Genomic DNA, 26,441 nt, shown 5'->3' with positions numbered 1-26,441 from the left:
TTTTATTTTCTTGTGCTGTTGATTGAGGGATAAATATTGGCTAGGAGACAGGGATGAAAGGCTGTCTTGCCATGGGAGTTTTGACATCCGTCTGGCAGACTGGGGTCCTCAGAAAAATGTTCTGTCAGAAAGACGGTACCACTGACAGTTCAGTGCACTGGAGGGTCAGCCTTCATTTTTGTGCTCATCCCTGGAGGAATCTGGCACAAAATCAGATCCATGACAGTGCTGCAAAGGTACTTGGATAAATGCTTTAAACAATATTCTCAAGGACATGGAAGATAATAAGTCAATCTTTGTTGAATAAAAAGGAGAGTTTGCACATGGGTTCAGTCAGGTTTTATTTGCTGACTCGCTGCATGTCATTGTGCAGTTAGTTGTGGATTTATACTAAACTCTGCATGGTGTGCTGTAACACCATTTCTATTGATTCAAAAGTCTGAACTGTCCCGTCAGATGGAGATTGATTTGATAGCACATCACTGGGAAGGTTTTTGTATATAAACTGTAAGAGCTCTTGTTTCCACTGTGCTACCTACCTACATATCTGATATAATGCGATTGTTCAGTTCCTGTGCGACCCTGAGTTAAAAGAAAATTGCGTTATAAGAAAATCGCATAATAGCAGCACCATTTAAACCAATGGGACAGGAAATCGTGTTATAGCCAATACAAGTTCACGTTCTACAAATAATGGCCTAAATTTTTCAATAGTGTTTTAGCCAATTCGCATTGAAGAAATGTGTGTTAAGCAGAACTGACAGTCACTGTGCATTCCCATTCCATTACCATCCATGTCTTTGGACCAACTGCTGCAGGAATAGCCGAATACGTTTCGCAGCAGACTGGTGTTATTCAATGATGGAGAAAGAAATCCATTGAGACTGTGGAAACAATTGGTTTGAAGATTTCAGCAGAAACCTGGTCATTTTTATTTTGTCTACAGTACTACAGCTGTATTTTTGTAAAGTTTTTTTGTGTCTCTCTGATAGAAATTTGAAAATATTTTGAGGCAAGAGACAGAGAAGATAGTATCCTTGATTGGCATTTGGTTTCCTGGAGGTTCTTGGACTAAAGAAAGAAAATATTTAAGGTTTTTTTGAATGAGGCATTATTTCATTTTTAGATCTTAGTAAATGCATTTCTGGAAATGTCAGCAGAGATCCCATGATTGGCAGAGATAAAGAAACAGATAAAGAGTTAGTTTTTTTCTAAGCAGCATGATCCCAGATTAAATGTAAAGGACAGGCTTAATTTTCTTTAAACCATTCAGCCTTTTGACTTTCGATTTCTCTTTCCTCTGCAGCTTAAATCCATACAGCTATGATGAAGGCTGTTTGAGTAGCAGTGCGGATCATATTCCATTGGCTGCACTGCCGCTGCTCGCAATTTCTTCCCCACAATATCAGGATGCAGTCACAACAGTGATTAGTAGAGCAAATCAGATTTACAATGAGTTCCTGAAGTCTGCGGATGGGATTGGATTCAATGGACAGGTTAGTACTCGATTCAGAATGGCCAATTGTTCAAACTCCAGCGTAACTGTTAAAATGTCATGAATGGATTACACTTCATGCCCCGTTTGTATATGGTTTCATAAACAACGATGTTAACCTTTTCTCAGGTCAAGATAATGCAGAGGACCTGCAGTTTACCAATTTTGCAGATATACGTACTAAGGGCCTTATGCAATCATCCAATGTCAGTGAGTTTGTTCTGTGATTCGGCTCCTTTGGTGCCAGTGAATCTTGATTTCCTGAGAAAGAAGGCTTTTAATCAACCAATGCAAGAATGAACAGGTTTTAGAATTAAATGGATATGGGGATGTGGAACCTGTTCGTCCAGGAGTCAGCTGTATATTTCCCAGCTTTAATGGCATAACATTCTTGGCAGTATTCCCGTGTTGGTGTACATATCACTTCACAGGGAGGGTACTGAATGTGTGGAAGGGCCTATCTGGACACACACTAGAGTCACAAATAATAAAAATGCTGGAAGTCTGAAACAATCACAGAGAATGCTGGAGAAATTGAGCAATTTTAGCAGCATCTGTACACAGAGAAACAGAATAAACATTTCGATTCCAATCTTCTTCAGAACTGGAGGCAGATGGTATATGGAAATGAAGAATTTGATGAATTGTTGAAGGAGTGGTTGATTTGAGAGGTATTCATTTCATGCAGCCAGATTGGATAACTAGAAAGTGTTCTTATACCTTTTAATGTACCCACGCAACCAAAAATGATAGGTAATGTTAAGAATAATGTGATGCAGTGGCTTTTCACACTAACTTTTAATATGGATTTAAATCTCCTAAAGACTTTTTTTTAGTTGTAAGGATCCAACTTGGGAACAGCTTGGTGTAATTTTAACTAAGTTTGTGGTGGCAACAGGCTCACAGCTAAACTACTCAGATAGCTCAAGACAGACATAATATGTAGATGATTTCCCTGGATATAACTCTAGAAGAAAGAACGTTATGGTACTCCCTTTAATTTCAACAAATTCAGGGTGAGAGGTGAAAGGTTTAAGGGGGATACAAGCAGAAAGTACTTTCCACAGAGGGTGGTAGGTGCCTGGAATGTGTTGTCAGCAGAGGTAGTAGAGGCAGGCAAGGTAGATTCATTCAAGGTGCGTCTGGACAGATGCATGAGTAGGTGGGGAGCAGAGGGATACAGATGCTTAGGAATTGGGCGATAGGTTTAGACAGTGGATTTGGGTTGGCTCAGACATAGGGGGCCGAAGGGCCTGTTCCTGCGCTGTAAATTTTCTTTGTTCTTTGTTGCTTTGTACAGAATACCATAATCAGGGGAGGTAGACCTAAAGGATTAAGACAGCATCTTTGAAGAGAACTGTGCTATTTATTTTCTTTGGGATGGATAGAGGGCTCTGCATTTCACTCATGAATGATTCTGTGAATCTATGAATCAAAACTTATGGTGATTCATTCCAATGGGAGATAAGATGAATGGCTTGTCCCGAATAGATAAAATCTTGCTTTGATTTTCTGTTTCCCACTGTATGTACAAACTAACTTAATTTATCTTCAAACGCTGAGGCAGTTGGGAACATGTATATAATCTCAGAACCTCGGACTGCTGCAATAATGCATAATTACTTCATGTAGTTGGAATTGAGATATATATGTAATATATAGATGTTCCTCTGCAAAATTCAACAGAATTTATCCAAACATCATTGTCATTCACATCACATGATACAATACTGTTGCTTATCAAAGCATATTGATTAAGAATATATAGCTGCTGATAGTCTTCTATCAAGTATTCTATTGGATTTTCTGTACTGGTAAAATATTAAAAACTGAAAATTGTAGCTGATAGTAATTAATGTTAACGTTACATGAATTATAGAGTAAGTATGGAGCGTGAAAGCTATTTTACTGCTGACTTAGAAACCCAAGGTTTTTCTGCTGCTTCTTTATATTTTATCAAAACGAGAAAGGAATTAACCTATTAAAACCCAGATATTTGAGAAAAAGTTATATGGATCATCAATAGGTCTTGACAAAACAAAATTGATTCCAAAATAATACCCTATAATTTTCAGTGAGTGAGAGATAATGGTAATAAAACAAGAGAAAATGCTGAAAGCAAGTAGGTACCTGAGGAGGGAGGACTTATGTTTCAATTCTTCTGACCAGCTAATGAAGAGCTGTACAGGTCTTGGAGTGTGATCGAAGTGTTATCTCTGTACTTTGCTTTCAAAGGGTGCTCTCTAACATCTTATTTCAGATTCACAGCACCTGCAAAATTTTATTTCTTGCAAACAGACCACTGATTCTCCATTGATCACCTCTTTCGGGCAAAAGGTTTGTTTCCTCCAACATTTGTTGCCCAGACAACCAAACTCATGTGAAGGTTGATCTGTGTAATGATCCCAGCTTATGGTAATGCTGGATTCCAGAGAAAGCAGAGAGATCTGGATTGCTAGATCATGAACCAAATGCTCTGCTCCTTGAGCAGCCTGGGTAGTGGCATGAAAATATAGTAAAAATCAGATTCTTGATGAAAAGAAAAGTAGTGTCTGATTTTCCCTTTGGGTTGAAATGACAAGTTCAGAATCTTGCTAATGAATGGCAACTGCCTCAATTCCATGCATTTGCATCTTGTTATTAACTAACTTCATTTGTTTGCAGTTTTTAATTCTCCTCTCCATCCCCAAGAAACTAGACCTTGCCGACAATATTCACATCCCATGAGTGACAAAAAGAACTGTCTTTGCCACAGTGCTCCTTGTGTTAGACAGACCACTAACCTCTTCCACCCTTTAGCCAAGCAAGTTGACATTAGCAGTCCATCAGCCTCAGCACATTACATGCTTGCTTTCAAACCAACTCACTCACCATGTCAGCCTATCAAGATGTCACTTTGGACCTCTGGGACACATGTTATTTACAAGCTTCTGTCAGGTCCCTTTCTATGTAGGGACACATGTGCATCTTGTATATATGCAGAAAATGCATCTTATGGCCTAAGGCTTGCATACTCAGTACTCACTAACTTCATTCTTACTTGGAAGCTGTGACCTTCTGCAGCTTGCATTGCTTTATAGCACAAAGGGAGAGTCATGAAGTCATGATTCAGAGCAGTGAGCAGTCGAACATGTTTCTGTACTGCAGCATGCCATGTCAATATCACACCCACAGCATGTGTCAGCACCTCACATGGCAAATACTCTAAGTGCTTCATGTGTGAAAGTCAAGGGGGAGCAGTCCTTAGTCCACTTAAAAGGGACTACAGTCAGTCAGAGGGTACTGCCACAGACAGCCGAGATCTCAATGGACTCCGATCTGGGGGAGCTGGCCATGGTCAGTCCTGCAGGTCAGGTGCAACCTGTCCAGGCATGACAGGCCCAGCAGTCAGGCTGCTGTAGTAGGAGGGATGTTTCCTACAATGAGCTAAAGTGAGAGATCAATAACATGACAGCAGATGGAAGAGCAGTTAAAGGTGACACATGAACAAGGGATGCCATAAGTTGTCCAAAATGAGTAAGAAGTGCATGAATGGTTCAGGTTATAAGTTTGTTTGCTGAGCTGGAAGATTTGTTGTTAGATGTTTTGTCACCATGCTAGGTAACATCATTAGTGAGCCTCCGTGAAGCACTGGTATTCTGTCCCGTTTTATATTTATCTGTATTGGTTTGTTGTGGTAGGTGTTATCATTTCCGGTTCTGTTTCTGAGAGGTTGGTAAATGGGGTCCAAATCTAAATGCTTGTTAATGGAGTTCCAGTTTGAATGCCAGGGCTCTAGGAATTCCAGTGCATGTCTTTGTTTAACCTGTCCCAGAATAGATGTATTGCCCCAGTCGAACTAGTGTCCCCCATCGTCTGTGTGTATGGATACCAGTGATAGTTGGTCACGTCTATTGCTGGCTAGTTGTTGTTCATGTATCCTGGTAGCTAGTTTCCTGCCTGTATGTCCAATGTACTGTTTGTTGCAGTCCTTGCAGGGTATTTTGTATATATTTCGTAATTTGGGACGCTGAGGCAGGTGAGAACTGTTGAGTGGACACAATGCATGCAATAATGAGAGTTGCAGTCCATGAGCATTGGAGAGTGGTTGGAGAATGGCAGAGTTGGGATGACTGGTGATGCTGTGAATGGAAGGGAGCAGTGGGGTGATCATGGGACTTACGCAGCAGATTCACACTGAAGATAATTAACCTTCTCCCTGCACTTCTGCATGTCATGCTGATTGAGTTTGATGGCTTCCTTTACTGATCAGCAGAAAAAGAACAGCCCTCCTTTCCATCACTCTATCCACCAGCACTTTCAGGCACCTGCTTGCGAATGATGGAGTGAACTTGCCTTTCTGGGACATTTCCTCAGAGGTAAAACTGGACTCCTCAGGGATTAGAGCTGAAAATGTGTTGCTGGAAAAGCGCAGCAGGTCAGGCAGCATCCAGGGAACAGGAGAATCGACGTTTCGGGCATAAGCCCTTCTTCAGGAAAGAGGGCTTATGCCCGAAACGTCGATTCTCCTGTTCCCTGGATGCTGCCTGACCTGCTGCGCTTTTCCAGCAACACATTTTCAGCTCTGATCTCCAGCATCTGCAGTCCTCACTTTCTCCTCCTCAGGGATTACACTGGTATCTCACAGTCTAAAGACAATTTCCTGGTTTGCTGCCTCTCAGGTGCTGTAGTGATGGGGTTTTACTGTGGTGCCAGTGATGTAAACATTGTACCTTCCCAAAGTGGTGAATATGTCAACCTTTCCTGTTGCATGATGCCTCAAAATGGCACCAAAGAAGCCATTTGCAGATTGAATGAAATGCGAGGGGCGGTAGATAATGTGCTAAAAGTGACAAGAGACCTGACGGATCAGGCAACATAAATCTCACTCAGAGAAAAGCGAGAAAATGGGAAAATTCCGTCCAGCTGTTTTAATTTTGAAGTCCGATTACCATGCTGGTCAGTCACTGAGCACATTCACAAAAGAACTGTCAATTTACTGGTAATAAAAGAAGTAAATTGCTTACACAAAAAGTGAGGGGAGAAAAAGCATGTGACAATTTGGAAAGACAGTATCATAAGCAGCAAAGACAAAGATTTAATCCTTTCTCTCAGCAATATCCATCACAGACACTCAACCACAGTAAAGTATCACTCCTACCTTCATTCTATCTTACTCAAATGATCAGTCACAAACGTTTCTTTCCAGTAACCTTGTGCACATTCACCAGATGTGATTTTCGCCATCTCTATCTTTCCTGATATGCACAGCCAAATACTAACTCACTGATATTTTCTTGCTGCACTTGAAGACTCAATAGTTTTTTCTCGCCCTGTCTCCTTGGACTGCTAAAATAGCTTAACAACTCTCATGGCCTGTCGACTGCCAAAAATAAACTGTCATTCTATTGGTATGGATCTTTCTTTTTGAAGAGAGCCTGCCTTTGGCCTCTGGTCTCTTCCTTTAGTTTTACTTTAAGTTCACAACCACCAGAGAAAAACTACTGTCAATACTGGTGATCTGAAGTAAGAGCAGAAGGAAGCTCTAAATACTCAGTGGGTGAGGTTGCTTTGTTGAAAGAGACACATTAGTCAACCTTTTAGGTTTGTGATCTTTCATCAGAACACAACGAAAAGTCATAGATGTCAAACATTGGTTGGAAGTTTCCGGCCCTTTCAAGGATGGACAAGAAGTATGGAAGTTTGGCAGAATGTCAGGAAAGGTATGGAGAGGGGAGTGTGACATCTCAGAGCAGCCACTGTTCTATTGCCAGTGGTGGGATGTTGACTGATCACTGGAAAACCCATTGAACTGCTTGTTTGTTTGTTACTTGTTGCCATGTGGAAGAAATGCTGAGTGAAAAGTATCTGCATGCCGTAATGGTCCACATTACAGGCATGCCGTAGTCCTTGATGGCCACCGTCATGGCTGCAGCATCTCTGTGGTCAGCAGATTCCCCTCAATCCCCAATAGATGGAATGGCAAATCTTGAACCTTTGTCATTGAGAATCATCTACCATTAGGGCAGCCTCGGCCTAGAACTGCAACCTTAGCAATCGCCACTGTTCGTGGGGGCACTGCTGAGCTGCTGCCCTGCCAGATTAAGCCATCAGTTCCGAGGGTTAGGATACTGTCCCTTTTTGATTGGTGGTCCTGGCAATGGGTTTTTAGTTGATTGCTGTCAGCAACATGCCTGTGTGGGTTCTGCCATCCATTTTCACCTCTCACTTTTCCATTCCATGGTTTCTCCAAAAAATCCAATTTTTTTTTAAGCTTCTCCACCGATATGGGGAGACCAGCTGGATATTGGTCGTGAGTACTTAGGACAATGTCTGCTTTTCAATTCTGTCCCTCCAGAAATATACTGAATGCTTTTGTTGTTGTCTTTCATAGCCTGATTATCATGTGTTCACATGATCGCCGTACCTGTCTTTCCGGATTCTTCTATTTCTTCACTTCACTTCAACTTTGATTTTCCAGGGAGTGCATAGCTTCCTTTAAATTCTTGCCAAATGTGTTACTTTGCAGTTTCTAGGGCACAGATTTGCAAACATTTTTATTATATAATGATTTTGCCTTAGCTACAGATGTAATAAAGCCCTACTACAGTGCAGATTTTACGTTGTGTATCTGACACCTTCGTGAATTGTTAGCTTTGTACCCTTAGATTAAGCTCCAGTGAAACTGAAGTGATAATTTCCAGATTTAATTATTTGCTGAGATGTGGTCATATATCAAGTGCATGAAGCACTCTCATTGTCAATATTCATGATAGCATCCGATTTTGATTTTGTGTTTAAATATAAATAAATATCCTTGAGACTTCCAAATAATATTAAGAAAAATAACAGACACTTGACAGAGATTAACATGATCCTAAACATTCATGAAGATTCAGGTGACAGTTTTAACTGGTACTTATTCCTGTGTATTTGCTGGTTTGTTAAATAAATTTCATTATATGTGCAGTAATGAGAAGTCTTATGCATAGGTAACAACTGCTATATCTTGAAGCTATGCAGAGATGATACAGAAATATGTGTGTGTGTGTAGGAACTTTAAAATATCTACTCTTGGATGTAGGTTTGCTCACTGAGCTGAAAGGTTCATTTCCAGACGTTTTGTTACCTTACTAGGTAACATCTTCAATGGACCTCATGTGAAGCAATGCTGATAATTCCTGCTTTCTATTTATATGTTTGGGGTTCTTTGGGTTGGTGATGTCATTTCCTGTGGCAATGTTATTTCCTGTGGGGAAGTCACTTCTGGTTCCTTTTCTCAGGGGGTGATAGTTGGGGTCTAAATTGATGTGTTTGTTGATAAAGTTCTGGTTGGAATGCCATGCTTAGATTAGATTCACTACAGTGCGGAAACAGGCCCTTCGGCCGACAAGTCCACACCGATCCTCCGAAGAGTAACCCACCCAGACCCATTCACCTACTCCCTACTAATGCACCTATCACTATGCGCAATTTAGCATGACCAATTCACCTAAACCGCACATCTTTGGACTGTGGGAGGAAACCGGAGCACCCGGAGGAAACCCATGCAGACACAGGGAGAATGTCAAACTCCACACAGACAGTAGGCTGGAATCGAACCCGGGTCCCTGGCGCTGTGAGGCACCAGTTTAACCACTGAGCCACTGTGCTGCCCCAACTAATTAAACACAGGGAGCATCAATACTAAAGAAAATCACATAATCAAACAGAGAATCACTGAAGACTGGAATAACAATATGTCTGACATTAACAAAAATGGGATGAAAATCAAGCAGGTGGTGCCACTGCGAACTCCAAATTCTATTGATCTTTGTAGCATGGGGACCTGGATGATTTTAACAGTTACAGTCAAGCCTTACGATTGGAATCAGAGGCAGTCTCTGTGGGTCTTAACCTCCTTCATTGTGGAGCCTCTGGGTGAAATAGCAGTCAAACCTACTGATATCACCAGGCACAACCACACTTTTAGGGAAAGGCATTGTCATTGCCACTCATTTGGAAGGGCAGGTTATAATTGAAGATCATGGAAAGGGAGCCAGATGTAAACCAGTAAGCCTCTCAAACATTGTTCACTAACCATTAGCCAGATAAACAGGCAAACAGTTACACTTCAACGAAGTGGAAGATTCCAAGAAGCAGGGGGTCCACCGGATTGTGATGAAGAGAACCCAGATTGAGCCAGGTATTTCTCACTATCACCACCCATCCAGAACAGGCCAGCATTCCTTCGTGATCTCAATTCTGAACTTCAATTCACAGGAGGCCTGTCACTGAAATGGGTGACACGATTAAATCGTGCTCTTTGGATCAGTTAGTGGTCACTCCTTTTGATCAAGAATAGCGGAGGACATGTTTGGAATTGGGGAATGTAACTGTGGAGTCAACTGCTAATTGGATAGGTTCCTTAAAGAGCATGTTAGGTGGTGTAGGGGGAGGTGGATAGGAAGGTAGAAGTGTTTGGAGGCACACCTCCATGTCGCAGAGCTTTCCAAGGAAATAAAGGTATCCCTACGGACAAAAAATATGCTTGCATTGCAAATATGGGACACAAATTCACATAAGTGCAATATAGGTGTTTGAAATGTATAATGTTATATCACCTGATGTGGAATATAGCTATATGGAGATCAGTTATTACGAGGAGGAACCTGTTATTAAATTTGGTTCCTTTATTGTGAGTTTAAGTACATGGAATGTGATAATTCACACAGGAAGAAACCTGCTATTACATCTGGCTGTCCCGGTCTAAGCTACAAGGCTGTAGAGAATGGTAATTAAATAGACTGAAACCTGCTATTATGCTTGGCTGTCCCATTGTGTCTATAAATATGTGGGGAATGGTAGTTGCACTGGATGAAACCTATTATTTGGCTCTCCCATTGTGGAGTTTGAAGACATGGCGAGCAATAATTACTCTGGGGGCGAGAGCCAAACCTGCAGTTGCATTTGGCTCACCTGATACATGCAACGAGTAGGTGGTACGATTTAACACAGTATGAAAACCGATATGGTCACCCTTCAGCTCAAACATGCTTAACCATTAAATGGAGTGGCATTCTAAAGGAAATGATCATTTGTTTTTGTTGTATCCACAATAGGTTTGCTTGATTGGAGACTGTGTTGGAGGTATCCTGGGATTTGATGCCTTGTGTTATAGCGCACATCCAACATGTGAAAGCCAGAACAGCAGCAGGAGGGGGAGTATTGGCAGTATACAGGTACTAGAAATTATACAAGGGTATTCAATTAAATACTGACTAAAGTTAAAATCAATTGACCTAGCACCAAGGTGCAAGTGATGATAATGGGTTTGAACCTGTCAGGTATTTGTTTCTGATTTAATTGGCATTCAAGTCTGCTTTGTTCAGCATGAAGAAACGGTATGTTCTCTATTTTTCTCTGTGTTCTTGAATAGTGCTGACTTTAACTCTCTTGAGGACAATAGTAATGTCCTCGCTCCTTATCAACACGAACTAAATTATGCTCTTCGCACCTTGATAGAACTGAAGGTATTGGTCTAATTTTGAAAAAGATTTTCTGTCTACAACAGGTTCTGTAAAGAACTGGAAAAAGCCACGAATTTTGCCTGACGTTTCTCACAATCTGTTTGCTAATCACTGTTATTTTTTTCCTTCCACAAAAGGATAGCACGCTATTAACAGATGATGCTGGATCTGACTTAAGCTCCAGCAAACGACTTAGCAAAAGTAACATAGATGTCTCAGGGATTGATGCTGAAGAGCCAAGGAAACCATTGCCAAGGAAACAGAGTGACTCTTCTACCCACAATTGTGATTCCATTACACAGAATCATGCTTTTCTGACAAGGTAACAGCCACAGAGGCCACAAATCAAAACTGAACAGAAATGTTGGGAAATTAATGGTGATACTTTATTGTGTAAATCTAGTATTTTTAAGTTTATTGGCCATGATGTTCAGACTGGAAAGGAGTCATTGCATAGGTGTAAGTTATATGTTGGGACCATGTGTAAGTCCCTATGAAATTGAATCTACAGGAATTGTCCAAGAAGTTTAAACCTCCATTAGACCATTATCCAGCATCTGGAACCTTCTGAAAAAGGACCCTGACTCTGAGATAGAGTTCGAGACTTCGGGTAGTTCTGACTTACTTTACTTAATAGTTGCCCAGGAACAGTTAGCGTAATTAAAATCTACCCTAGCTTCTAAATAATGATTAAACTGACACCACCCCTCCTTTGATTAACCTTCTCCAATCCTGAATCCCCTTGGACAGTTAACCCATTGATGGACCTGACACTTCCTCCAATCTGACTTGGTCCTTTTATTAAGCTCCAAAGCCCACTATCCCCTATGGATACCCAACCCCACCAACACTCACACCTCCCCCAACCCCCTCAGACATTCCTACACGTAACTCCATCCCTAAATCCTACCTGACAGTCTGTCCAGACCTGAACCCCACCACCAATCAGTCTGTGAGCCCGTACTGACCTGCCCTCAGCCCTCATCCACCTAGCTGCCACCTTGCCACCTACCATCCTACTCACCTACCACTCTGTCATGCACTTTACTCACTTGCCTCTTCCCACTCACTGCCCACTCACCGACACTCACACTCTAGAAGAGACAATAAGTAACATTGAATGTTGAAATTATGAGGAAAAAATGAATTATGCTTAGAATTAGTAGATAAAAATGACATTAAATCTTGGGAAATAAAAATCATTACATTACAATTAATCACTAAAAATAGCACTAAATGTTTAAAACGACCAGGAAAAATAATAAAATGCCATGTAATACCTGTAAAACTTTCATCTTTAAGTGTAGATCTCTCTGGTTACATTGCTGCTGCTGCTGTTGGATGTAAAGATATTACCAGGTCCTCCAGTGTCAAGGAAAGCTAGGCTTTGCCTTCAATTGCACTGCATTCAGGCCTGAACAACAACTGTGATGGAGGCCTCTACACTCCAATTCCTGACTGAAAAATGCGATAGGAAGGTGATTCTACATTTTTCTTTGACTGGATTACAATTGGATGGATTCCAATGGCCGTCAGAAGGTCTAGGGTGTTTACTTCAGGGCAATATATTTAGATTATCATAGAATTTTATGACTTGGAGTATTCATTCATCAATCCATATCAAGGTTTCCTGGCTCATGTTGAGATATTGTATGCTTCACATCTACAGCCTTCCAGTACATTCCTTGCTACCTGTCCATAAAGCTTGAATTTTAATGGAGAAAGTGAGGACTGCATTTTAATGGTAAATATAAACTGACTGCTCATCGGAAGGTAGAACTATATTTATGAGCAATATGATTGGATTTCTAAAGCAGCACATGTAATGCTCACATACATTTCAGGCAGATGTGCAGAGCACTGAATTAATGAGGATATCAACACACAAGGTAAATGACTACCAGCTAAATGCACAGCTGGCACATTAGATCTGATGCTAGTGGTCTAATTTTGTAGTGCAGAATTCCAGCCAACACCCTCACTTAACCTTGCACAGCTGAATACCTGTGCAGCAGTCAAACAGAGTTGTACCATCGAAGTACCAGTTAATGGCCATCTACAACAGGGATAGAATCCAACCACCTTCCCTCAACATGCAAAGGCATTACCAATGAAGATTCTTCCAGTGTCAAAATCCTATGACAAGGAACTTAACTGGTCTGGCACATAAATAGTGCAGCTACAAGCTCGAGTTAGAACTGGGAATTCTTTAGCAAGTAACTCCTCTCCTGACTCCTGTCACACAAGGCCTTTCCACTATCTACAAGACACCTCTCAGGAGTGTGATGGAATCCTTTACATTTGTCCGAATGACTGCAACTACAACAATATTCACGAAGCTCAATACTATCCTGTACAAAGTAGTTTGCTTGATTGGCACTGCATTCATCAGCTTAGTATTTTGCTCACTCCAATACAAGTGCACAGTGTACCATTCATGAGAAGTATGGCAGCAACTCGATGAGGCATGTTTAACTGTACCTTCCAATCCTCAACCTCTACACCCCAAAAGTCAAGATGTATGATCACAAATTACCTTGACTTGGAACTATCTCCTTGTTCTCTGTAGCTCCTTTCCTAACAGTACAATGTGTATGCAGCAATTCAGGAAGCAGGCTCATTATCCATTATCTGGATATTCAGGGATGGGCAATAAATATTGGCCTCGCCAATGATACTTACATCTTATGAATAAAGATTAAAATAAAGGACATAATCTGCTCCTGTGGTATTTAATGAGACCATCAACTACTTTCAGGTCAGTTGCTGATTGCTGTTGCTACAATTGCACAAATGATTGGTGTCTTCCCAGGTTCTTTAAAGTCCACAGTGAATGGTGTGACCGGCATTAAGGACGTTACGCCTGATTCCAAGGTTTTGGCATAAACAGGTTGCTCGCAGACCAGGATGCAGTGCTAGGCAGTGTCCTTGGAATGCAGCATGACTGAAGAGATTGAACAGAGGCTGTGCAGAGCAGCTCAAGCTACAGGTGGTACAGGGTGAAAGTGACTATAGGCACATGACTTCTCAGGAAATTCATGAAAACTTTCCCCAATAATGGACTCGAAAGGGATTCTGCTCCATCAGCCTCACCTGGGGTTTGACCATGGGCACTGACTCTTGCAGCATCCTGGCATCTGTCAGGAACAAACTGAATTTGAGCCACTGCAACAAAGCAGGAGGTAGCTGGGACTATCTGCTAGTGACACGATTAACAATTTTTTTATGCAATCTATTTATATTTTCGAAGCACCCATAAATTGAAATCCATGTTACCACATAAAATCTGGTAAGTCAGTACAATGGTGATTAGAAGCACCTCAATTGCTTCTTGGACTGCTGTGAAAGATTCCTGCTGCATTAATGTATGTGTGTCATAATTAGTGGCATTCTGCTATGTCTGATTGGTACCCCATCTACTTCATTCAAAACGTACTCCTTTCACCACCATCCATAGCAGCAGCAGTGTGTACCATCTACAAGATGCATTGCAGTAGCTCCTGTTGCACCTTCCAACACCTAGAAGAACAAGGGTAGCAGCTGCATGGGAGCACTACCACCTCCAAGTCACAACCATCCCAACTTGGAACTATATTGCTATTTCTTCTCTGTTACTGGGTCAAAATCCCTTCTCAACAGCACTAGAGATGTACCTACCATCCCATGGACTGCAGCCACTCACAAAGACAGCCCTTCAAGGGAAATTAGGGATAAGGAATAAATGCTGGTCTAGCCAATGATGACCATATCTCACGAATAAATGCTATACAGAATTGCCATCAAAACCGAACTTCCTACCAACTATTTGGTGATGAGGGAGTACAAAACCATGAGGAACTGAACAATGGGAGGAGGTGACCTAAACAGCTCAGATTTAATCAGGTGACCATTGAAGAGTTGCAGTGCCAACAATGGCAATCCCGATTAACCTGTCACCAACAGCCCACACCTTACACTCCCTTTCTTACTGACCAGCATAACTTTCTTCTTCCCACAATACACCAGAACATTCAATGCTAAATAACAATTACAATCCACTTACTTCAAATGAAGCATAGGGTTCTTGTAGCACATGGTAGTGTCCTGACATTTGAGCTATAAGGTTCAAGTTCAAGTCCCACCTGCTGTAGAGGTGTATGATACCATGTCTGAGAAGTCTGATGAAAAAAATCTATAAATGAAGCCAGTGCCATGTTTCATATGAAGGTCAATTAATCACCCTGTGCATTCCCTTAATGTGTGTCTTTCCTGTGCTTTTGCCTGTCTTGTGCTGCTTTGCAATGCTATTCCAGTAGTTTCAGACTTTATTCAATGAAGAAATAGACTAACAACTGAGCTTGATTTTAGCACTGACTCTCTTACCTTGCTGTGTTGATGAATTGATCCAGTAATCAGGCAACTGGAAAAGAAACTTCACAGTGCATCTTCGTCATAAAAAACTGCTCTCTTCATCCAATTTATCTTTTCCACTACCACATTAATGTTGTCCTTTGTCGAGTATATTTGTGTTTCTTCAAACAACTGCAGGAAGGATTGCAGTTAGAAGGAGAGGAAATTGAATTGACTTACTCTGTGTTCTATATCTATAGGAAATGTATTGCATCATTTCTGGCTGAAGTGTTAACAGAATTGTTTGTCATTTATATAAATTATTTCGATGAGAATATAGATGGCACAATTAGTAAGTTTGCAGTTGACACCAAAATTGGTGGCATGGTGGACAGTGAAGAAGGTTTTCTAAGGTTACAAAGGGAGCCTGATCAATTGGGTCAATGCGCTGAAAAATGACAGATGGAACTCAGTTTGGATAAATGCAAGATATTGCATTTTGGTACAACAACAAAGGGCAGGGATTATACAATAAATGGTGGGACCTTGGCAGTGTTGTAGAACAGTGGAATTTAAGGGTTCAGATCCATCATTCTTTAAAGTTTGTGTTACATATATTCCAGGTGGTTAAAAAGGTGTTTGACAGACTTGCCTTCATTGATCAGATCTTTGTGTATCAGGGTTGGGAGGTCATGTTGAGGTTGTAGAGGACACTGTGGTCAGGCCTCTTCTGGAATACTGTGTGCAGTTCTGGTTGTTGTGTTCCAGGAAGGATATTATTAGGCTGGAGAGGGTTCAGAAGAGATTTTCCAGAATGTTGCTAGATATGGAAGGTTTGAGTTATAAAGCAAGGCTGGATCGGCTGGGACCTTCTTCATGGGAGCATGAGAGGTGGCCTTATAAAATCATGAGAGGTATAGTTAGGGTTAATGGTTAATGGTAGGTGACCTTTCCCCAGGACTAAGGAGCATATTTTTAAGATGAGAGGAGTGAGATTTAAAAAAGACATGAGGGGCAAATATTTTACCCAGAGGGTAGTACACGTTTGGAACAAACTTCCTAAGGAACTGGTGGATGTAGGCACAGTTACATTTAAAAAACATTTAGATAAGTGCATGAATAGGAAAGGGTTGGAGGGATATGGGCCAAGTGCAGCTAGGTGGGACTAGTTTAGTTTGGGATTATGTTTGGCATGGACTAGTTGGACTGAAAAATCTTTTTCTATGCTGTATGACTCTGTGAATAGTCTGAAAATGTCTGATCTCGCAAGCTAAGCAAACTCAGGCCTGGTTAGTACTTGGATGGTAGATCGCCTGGGTATACCAGGTGCAGTAGGCTTTGGGGGCAGCACGGTGGCTCAGTGGTTAGTACTGCTGCTTCACAGCACCAGGGACCCGGGATTCGATTCCAGCCTCGGACAACTGTCTGTGTGGAGTTTGCACATTCTCCCTGTGTCTACATGGGTTTCCTCCGGGTGCTCCTACAATCCGAAGATGTGCAGGTTAGGTGAATTGGCCATGCTAAATTGCCCATTGTGTGAGGTGCATTCGTCAAGGATAAATATGGGGAATGAGTCTGGGTGGGTCACTCTTCGGAGGGTCAGCGTGGACTTGTTGGGTCGAAGGGTCTGTTTCCATACTGTAGGGAATCTAATCTAATCTAATCTGAATACTTTATATCTGTCTTTACCTATGAGGCAGATGCTGACCAGGCCACGACAAAGGAGAATACACAGTCAATAGAAGGGTTTAAAAATAATAATGAGGAAGTATACAATAAATCATTGGTGTTTAAGTCAATAAATACCAATAAGGGCAGGTAGGTGCATCTAAGAACATTGAAGGAAGTAAGACTGGAAATTTCAGGAGCACTGGTAATTATCTTTTAATATTTCCCAGATTTAGAAGGGCTGCTTATGGACAAGAGAAATGGAAACATTACATTCTTATTCAAAAGAGGTAAAGATCAACACAGCAATTATAGACCAGTTGCTTTAACTTCAGTGGTGGGGAAACTTCTAGAAGCAATCATTTGGGATAGGACTAGCAGCAATATGGAAAAATAATGGGCTAATTCAGAAGACTCAGCATGGATTTCCGAAGGGATAATCTTGTCCAATTAACCTGCTAGAGTTATTTGATGAGGTAACAGAGAGCTTCCAATATTGTATAATCCTGTTGACGTTGTTACGGACCAATCGGAACCCCCCCCCCCCCCTCAAAATATTTCAAGAAAGTAGCTAGACCCTAACTTTGCGAGTTGTTTTAACCTGCTGTAACACAGACATTCCAGGAAGGATACTGCTGGTCAAACCACTCAGTTTTAAACAAAACAGAATTTATTTACAAGATTACCAAATGAAACACATAATAACCGAACCTAGCTGAAAACTCAATAGATGATACCAACTTAATGATGCTGTGCCCAACACTTGCAACAATCCCCATTAACAACCCTTGCCACAAAATCAAACACAGGGTCTTACAGGAGAGAGAGAGAGATGGCAGCATGAACACCCTCTTCCATGTAACTGTTTCTTGGACTAGCAGCCTCAAACTGCATGACTGCTTTCAGTGAACAGCCAGACTGCTAAAAAAAAACAAACCAAACCAAAGAAAAGCTGAAAAGTGACCACTCCCCTTTCATTGGAGAAGTGTTTTTTTTACTAGATAGCCTTTTGCCTGAGGCAGTACCTGTTAGCTGTAATCAAACTGGCCCCAAAACCCAACCAACTTAGACCTTTCAGAGACTGTGTCTCTTGCAACCTCTCTGGAAAAAATGTCAAAGACAGAATAAAGGAACAGAATCATCACAGTGTATACTTGTAAAGGATACATTACCACACAATACACTTGTGAGGAAAATGATAAGTCATGGAATAAAAGGAACAATAGCAACAGGGATACAAAATTGGCTGAGTGATCGGAAATAGAGAGTAATGATCAATTGATACTTGTGGACTGGAGGAAGGAGTGTAATGGAAGATTTGTCAGTATTTTCCTGTTACATGTAAATTATCTAGATTTTAGTATGCAGAGAACAGTTTCAAAGTTTGTGAATGACATGAAACATAGAAGAAACTTTAAAACTGTGAGGAGCAGGGAAGGTGATGCTCCAGTGGTATCATTGCTAGACTATTAATCCAGAGGCTCAGGTAATGTTCTGGAGACTAGAATTTAATGGTAGATGGTTGAATTTGAATTCAATAGAAAATCTGGAATTAAACTGGAATTAGACCATGAAACCATTATCAGTTGTCGAGGAAAAAAAAATCTGGTTCACTAATATTCTTTAGGCAAGGAAATCTGCCATCCTTACCTGGCCTGACCTACACGTGACTTTAGACCCACTACAATACATAGTTGACTCTTGACTGCCCTCTGGACAATTAGGAATGGACAATAAATGCTGGCTATACCAATGACGCCCACATCCCATGAATGAATTTTTAAAAATGCAAGATTTCAAGAAGATATTGATAAGTTGGTGGAATGGGTAGTAGATAAAGACCAAAGTGGACATGATGCAAAGAATGTGGAGAAACAATATGAAATACTATTCTAAAGGGTTTACAGAAGCAGAAAGACTGAGATGTGTTTGTGCAATATCATTAAAAGTGGCAAGAGAGGTAAAGAGAACTATCAATAAAGCAAATAGCATCTAGTCTTCATTAATATTAGTGTAGAATACAAAAGGAGGGAAATGATGCTGAAACTAGAAAAGGCACTGCTGGCTTATTGTGTTCTATTCTGGGCACCACATTATAGGAAGGATTTGAATGCAAATGCACTGGAAAGAATGCTGGAGAGATTTTCTACAATGGTTCCAGGATGAGTTACTTCAGTTGTGAGGAAAGGTTTAGGAATTGGGATTGTCTTTCTTGGAGATGCCAAGGCTGAATGTGGAATTCATAGACGTTTTCAAAATCATGAGAGGTTTGGACAGAGTAGATAGGCAGAAACTTGTTTCTGCTTGTAAAAGGATCAAGAACCAGTGAGCACACATTTGAAGTATTTTGCAAATGCAAAGAAAATATTCTCCACGCAGTGAATGGTCAGGATTTATAGAGCTGTATAAAATCATGAGGGGCATGGATAGGGTAAATAGACAATGTCTTTCCCCTGGGGTGGGGGAGTCCACAACTAGATGGCATAGGTTTAGGGTGAGAGGGGAAAGATTTAAATGAGACCTATGAGGAAACTTTTTCACTCAAGGGGTGGTGCGTGTATGGAATGAATTGCCAGAGGAAGTGGTCGAGGCTGATATAATTACAACATTCAAAAGGCATCAGAATGGGTATATGAATAGGAAGGGCTTGGCGGAATTTGGTCAAGTGCTGACAAATGGGACTAGATTAGTTTAGGATATCTGGTCATCATGGAAGAGTTGGACCAAATGGCCTGTTTCTGTGCTGTACATCTCTATGAGTCTATGCCTTGGGATGCACTGCCTGGAAGACAGGTTCAATTGAGGCATTCAAGAAGGCATTGGGCAATTATTTAAATAGAAACAATGCAAAGAGTTATGGGAATCAGACAGGAGTTTGGCCCTAAGACAAAGTGCACACACACATAATGGGCCGAATAGCCTAATTCTGCACTGTAACAATTCCATGATTCTGCATGTCCGTCCTCTCCAGCCACCTTCCCAATTAGAACTAATTCCATGTTCTGCGAGTTGACCAAGTGAAGCAAAGCAAATGGCTGAAAGGTGAAGCTTTCTGCTGGATAAGTTGCCTGTAGAAATACAGGAAGGCTGTAGGTTCATCCTGATAAGGTTGGTGTGGTCCAAGAACCAACTTACTGTGGCCTTTTGGTTCTGTGCCATTGCTTGAAAAGCAGATCTGCATCCAAAGCTGGAAAGAGGTCAAGAGTTATTTTCACCTAATTATTTTTATTCAATCCCTTTCCCAGTCAGCTTAGGAGAGATCAGGGACTCAATACATGCAGCAAAATTGATAAGAATCCTACTTCCCCTCTGGTACATTGTGCTGTATCACTTAGTAAAATCCATTAATTTTAATCAATTAACTGGTGCATAATTTAAGTTAGCTATAAAACTGAGCTGATGATTATAGGAGAATACAGGTATTAAAAGCTAAAGGCACAAATTTAGGGAGCAACAGTATGTATTAGGATGTTTAGATGTCAATCCAGTAATTCTTGTAGATAGAACATTTGACAATAAAACAAACATGCTGGAGTTGTGAATGCATAGCTTTGGTGAACTGTCTCAAACTCTCTTGATTTTTTTTAGATTCTGTGTTGTGACATATCAACAGTAAAGAGGGTTGGTTAACTCAGTTGACTGGATGGCTGGTTTGCAAAGCAGAATGATGTCAATAGCATTGATTCAATTCCTGCACCAGCTAAAGTTACCATGAAAGACTCTCCTTCTCAAGCTCTCCCATTGCTTGAGGCAAGGTACCATTAGGTTAAACAATCTCTCTGATGATAGAGCCATCTTATGATCCAGTAGGATTATGGAAACTTTACCTTTTTTATATAAAAGACTCAACAAAATCTTTGGAGTGCTCAATGCGCACATTACTATTCACAAAGTTTCCAGCACCTTTACTGACCAAGCAATTCAAAATGACCAATAGAAATTCAAGATGTCAGATTTTTGGCTGCGAAAATGGGTTGCTCATGTTCCTGAACCTCAGGGTGAAAGATGCCCCAAATTGCAAAGTTTTCATTATGGGGGGGTCTGCTGAACCTTGGAAGTTCATCTTTGTGTAACAGTTCAGGATATCTCATCTGAGCTCCAGAGGAACTTGGAGTGGGAGGGGAAAGGTCCAGTTGTCGTGGTCCATGTAGGTGGCAATGACGTAGGTAGAAAGCAGAAAGAAGTTTTGCTGAGGAAATATGAGCAGCTTGGGGCTAAACTAAAAATCAGAACAAAAAGGTAATCATCTCCAATTTCCCTTCTGCGCCACGAGCAGGGTCAACATGATTAAAGAGGTAAGCACAGGGCTTAAAGATTGTTGTGGGAGAAATGAGTTTGAATACATGGGACATTGACAGCAGTACTGGGGAAGGAGGGAGCTGTCCCAATTGAATGGGTTCCTCTTGAATCATGCTGGATCCAGGGTCACAAGGGTCATAGAGACGTACAGCAGGGAAACAGACCATTCGGTATGACTGACCATGCTGACCAGATATCCTAAGTTAATCTAGTCCCATTTGCCAGCACTTGGCCCATATCTCTGTAAACCCTTCCTATTCATATACCCATCCAGCTGCCTTTTAAATGTTGTAATTGTACCAGCCTCCACCACTTCCTCTGGCAACCCATTCCATGCACGCGCAACCCTTTGCATAAAAAAGATCCCCCTTTGGTCAGTTTTAAATTATCCCCCTTTCACCCTAAACTGATGCCCTCTAGTTTTGGACTCCCTTCCTAGGAAAAAGGCCTTGTTTATTTACCCTATCCATGCCCCTCATGATTATATGAACCATTTTAAGATCACCCCTCAGCCTCTGATGCTCCAGGGAAAACAGCCCCAGCCTGTTCAGCCCATCCCCATAGCTTAAACCCTTTAACGCTGCCAACATCCTTGTAAATCTTTCCGATAGGAAGGAGGCCAGAATTGCACACAATATTCCAAAAGTGGTGTACACCTCCAATGTTGACATCTAAATCATTTATATAAATAACAAAAAAGCAGTAGACCCAGCACCGATTCCTGTGCATACCACTGGTCACAGGCCACCAGGCTTTAAAGCAATGCTCCACCGCCACCGTCTATCTTCTCCCTTTGAGCCAGGTTCATATCCACATGGCTGGTTTTCCCTGTAACCCCTGGTGAATTGCATAACTAGTGCTGTGGATAGGGCTTTAAACTAAATAGTGGGGGAGTGGTTTCAGTTGCATAGAAAAATATTCCCAAAGTTAAAAGTGGGGAGGACTCCCCAGAGGTTATTAAAGTTTGCAGCACAAGTAATAGGGCAGAGAGTATGTAAAGGGTCAGGAACCTAAGTTCAGGTACAGCAAATAAGGGGCCAACTATGAGAAGGAAGACAGTCACGTTGTACTTAAATGCACACAGTTTTTAAAGTAAATGAGCCTGTTGCGCTAATTGAAATTGGCTGGAATGATGTGGGTATATCACAGAGACGTAGCTGCAAGGTGGTTTCACTGGGACCTAAAGATCCAAGGACTTACCAATGGGCCAGTAAGAGATGAAATTAAATGGTTAGCAAGAAGTAATATAGAGTCAAAAGGCATAGAATCTATGTGGGTAGAGTTGAAGAACCACAAAGGATAAAATACCCTGATAGGAGTTGTGTACAGGTCTCCTAGCTCTTGTTAGGATCTAGGAAGGCAAATAAATGAGGAGATAGAAAAGCGATATAAGAAAGGCACTGTTACAATAATGATGGGGGACTTTATGCAGGTGCACAGGGAAAATCAGGTCAGTAGCAAATCTTGAGGAAAGACATTTGTGGAATGTCTGTGTGATTGTTTGGAGCAGATTGTGGTAGAGCCCACTAGGATACAGGCAATTCTGGATTTCGTGATGTGTAATGAGGCAGTCTTGATTCAGGAACTTAAGGTGAAGTAACCCCGAGGGAACAGTGACCATAATAGAACAGAATTCACCCTGCAGTTTGAGAGTGAGAAGCTGGAATCAGATGTAATGATATTACGATTGAGTAAAGGTAACCGCAAAGACATGGGGGTGCAGCTGGCTGGCATTGATTGGAAGGGGAGCCTAGCAGGGAAGATGGTAGAGCAACAATAGTAGGGGTTTCTGGGAGTAAATTGAGAGGCACAGCTGAAATTCATCCCAAGGAAGAAGAAACACACTCAGGGGAGGATGAAACAACCATGGCTGATAAGGGAAGTCAGGGACAGCATAAAAGCAAAAGAACACGCATGCTATGGGCAAAGATTAGTGGAAGCCAAAGAATTGGGGAACTTTTAAAAATCAATAGAGGATAAATACAACAGCAATAAGGAGGAGGAGAAGATGAAATATGAGAGTAAGCTCACTTGTAATATAAAAGAAGATTCCAAAAGTTTTTTTTAGATATTGAAAAGGTAAGGGAGTGACAAGAGTGGGCATTGGACCATTGGAAATGAAGATGGAGAATTAGTAATGAGAACAAAGATATAGTGGAAGAACTGAGTAGGTACTTTGTATCAGTTTTCACAATGGAAAACACCAGCAGCATACCTGAACTTCAAGAGAGCCAGAGGGTAGAGGCGATTGTAGTGGCTGTCATTGAGAAGAAGGTGCTGGGAAAGCTGAAGATGACTGAAGGTGAATAAATTATCCAGACAAGATGAACTACACCCCAGAGTTCTGAAGGAAATAGCTGAGGAGATAGTGGAGGTATTTCTAGTGATCATTCAAGAATCACTGAAGTCAGGAAAGTTCCCAGAGAACTCAAAAATGGCTAATGTTTCACCCCTGTTTAAGAATTGAGGGAGGCAGAGGTCAGGAAACTGTAGGTGGGTTAGTCTGACCTTGGTCATTGGTAAGATTTTAGAGTCCATTATTGAGAATGAGTTTGTGGAGTACTTAGAAGTGCATGGTAAGATAAGGCTGAGTCAGCATGGCTTCGTCAAGGGGAGGTCATGCCTGACAAGTCTGTTAGAATTCTTTGAGGATGTAACAAAGGAGAGTTGGACAAAGGAGAGCCAGTGGATGTGGATTTCCAGAAGCCCTTTGAAAAAGTCCTGAACAGGAGGCTGGTAAATTGAATAAGTTCATGGTGTTAGGGGCAAGGTACTGGCATGGATAGAGGATTAGCTGACTGGCAGAAGGCAGAAAGTGCGGATATAGGGGTCTTTTCCATGATGGCAGCTGCTGACTAGTGGAATTCCACAGAGGTCCATGTTGGAACTACAACTCTTCATGTTCTACATTAATGATCTGGATGAATGAACTGAGGGCATTCTTGCTAAGTTTGCAGATGACAGAAAGGAGCGTGGAGGGACTTGTAGGGCTGCAGAAGTGGGAAGGCTGCAGAAGGATTTGAACAGGTTAGGAGAGTGGCCAAAGAAGTGGCAGATGGAATAAAATGTGGGAAAGTGTAAGATTATGCATTTAGGTATGAAGAATAGCGGTGAAGATATTTTCTAAATGGAGAAAACGTTCAGATATCTGAAGCACAAAGGGACTTAAAAATCCTATTTCAGGATTCTCCTAAGGTTAACATGCAGGTTCAGTTGGCAGTTAGGAAGCCAAATGCAATGTTAGCATTCATTTCAAGAGAGTTAGAATACAAGAGCAGGGATATACTGCTGAGGCCGCATGAAGCTCTGGTCAGACTACATTTGGAATATTGAGAGTAGTTTTAGGCCCCATATCTAAGGAAGTATGTGTTGGCATTGGAAGGGGTCCAGAGGGGGTTTGTAAGAATGGTCCTGGGGAGCGGTTGAGGACTCTTGGTTTGTACTTGATGCACTTTAGAAGGATGAAGGGGGTATATGACTGAAACTTATAGAATGCTGAGAGGCCTGGATAGAGACCTTGAAGAAGATGTTTCCACTATGAGGAGAGTCTAGGACCTGAGAGCACAGCATCGGCATTATAGGGTGACCCTTTAGAAAGAAGATGAGGAAGAATTTTTTGTGCCAGAGGTAGTTAATTTGCAGGACTCATTGCCACAGAGTACTCTGGAGGCCAAGTCATTGACTGGTTCATGATTGGTAAGTGAATAAAGTGTTACCGGGAGAAGGCAAAAGAATGGGATGGGGAAACGCATCAGCCTTGATATGACAGTGGAGTAAATTCGAGAGGCCAAATAGTGGAGCAGATGTGATGGGCCGAATGGCCTAATTCGGCTCCTATATCTTCTAGTCTTGCGGAGGTTGGGCAAGCGTTGCTAACCCAGCACCAGTGCATTCCTGGCCTCTCATACCTTACCATTCCGGCTTAATGCCAATTCAGTCAACGTCCGCCATAGTTTCTGAGATCTGTCTATGTGGAGATGAACAAAAACCTTCTTTGTGGATCACATGTCCACCCACTTTCCCCGACCAGCAACAATTGGAACTGGAGGTGGGATTTCCACTTGAACCATTTTTAAAGGCTTGTGGTGTCTTCTTGGCTTGCCAAAACTCCAGGCTATAACTTCCACCTTATCCTATGAATATTATTATTAATTCTGATGTAATTCTTTTTATAACCAGAGAAGGTTGATGTCCTTGTCTAACATTGTAACTGTGTGAATGAGATTTAAAAGCACGAAGAATGATAGATCAATTATTAGAAATATGATATATTATGGAATTTTAAATATAACTCTGATTCCATTCATATAAAATAGTTTACTGATATTCTTTTTCATAAAACTTTATTAAAATCCATCCAACATTAAAATTTCACTAGCTCTTGTGTTTTCATCATCTTTCCATATTAAAATGAGAGTTCGGAAGTATAATGTTACAGAGAAATAATTGATCGAATACTTACTTTAAATATCACACGATTAAATTTCCAGTTCCTTTCTAATGAATCCACTGAAACAATTACAAGCAATTTTAATAATTAAAAACAAAGTGAAGGCACAATTTATTGTGCTGGAATTGTATGGGAAATCCCAAAAAGTAGACCTTGTATTAAGGGTTATCGTTTCTTCTTAATCATGCTTCTTTGGACTCCTGTTGAATCATGAAGTATCACATTTATCATGTGTACCTTACAATGTCATATTGTTTTACCACAAGCAGTTTAAATCTTCAGTGTGTGTAAAATAATATCCTGCAACCGTTTGCAGATATCTTTGGTGGGACAATGTTAAAAGATGCTGAGTAGAACATAGACCATAGAACAATACAGCGCAGAACAGGCCATTCGACCCTCGATGTTGCGCCGACCTGTGAACTATTCTCAGCTCGTCCCCCTACACTATCCCATCATCATCCATGTGCTTATCTAAGGATTGTTTAAAGCTCCCTAATGTGGCTGAGTTGACTACATTAGCAGGTAGGGCATTCCACGCCCTCACCACTCTCTGCGTAAAGAACCTGCCTCTGACACCTGTCCTATATCTATCACCCCTCAATTTGTAGTTATGCCCTTTCGTACAAGCTGACATCATCATTCTAGGAAAAAGTCTTTCACTGTCTACCCTATCTAATCCTCTGATCATCTTGTATGTCTCTATCAAATC

At 41.2% G+C, this 26,441-nt stretch overlaps 1 protein-coding gene across 3 annotated transcripts in view; it reads left to right on the top strand.

Moving 5' to 3' along the window:
- pitpnm3 (PITPNM family member 3) overlaps positions 1-26,441 on the top strand; it is a 658,838-nt gene that overhangs the window by 522,932 nt on the left and 109,465 nt on the right. For all 3 annotated transcript variants that reach the window (XM_043718503.1, XM_043718506.1, XM_043718505.1), the window contains 3 exons: positions 1,307-1,496; positions 10,576-10,695; positions 11,121-11,305. In XM_043718503.1, the coding sequence (XP_043574438.1) occupies positions 1,307-1,496; positions 10,576-10,695; positions 11,121-11,305 (495 nt within the window). The remainder of the gene's footprint in view (positions 1-1,306; positions 1,497-10,575; positions 10,696-11,120; positions 11,306-26,441) is intronic.

Source organism: Chiloscyllium plagiosum, chromosome 28, assembly GCF_004010195.1.
Source record: "Chiloscyllium plagiosum isolate BGI_BamShark_2017 chromosome 28, ASM401019v2, whole genome shotgun sequence".
In the NCBI taxonomy this organism is placed as follows: Eukaryota; Metazoa; Chordata; class Chondrichthyes; order Orectolobiformes; family Hemiscylliidae; genus Chiloscyllium; species Chiloscyllium plagiosum.
Note: the sequence above shows the minus strand (reverse complement) of the source record. Positions and strands in the feature narration are given on the sequence as shown.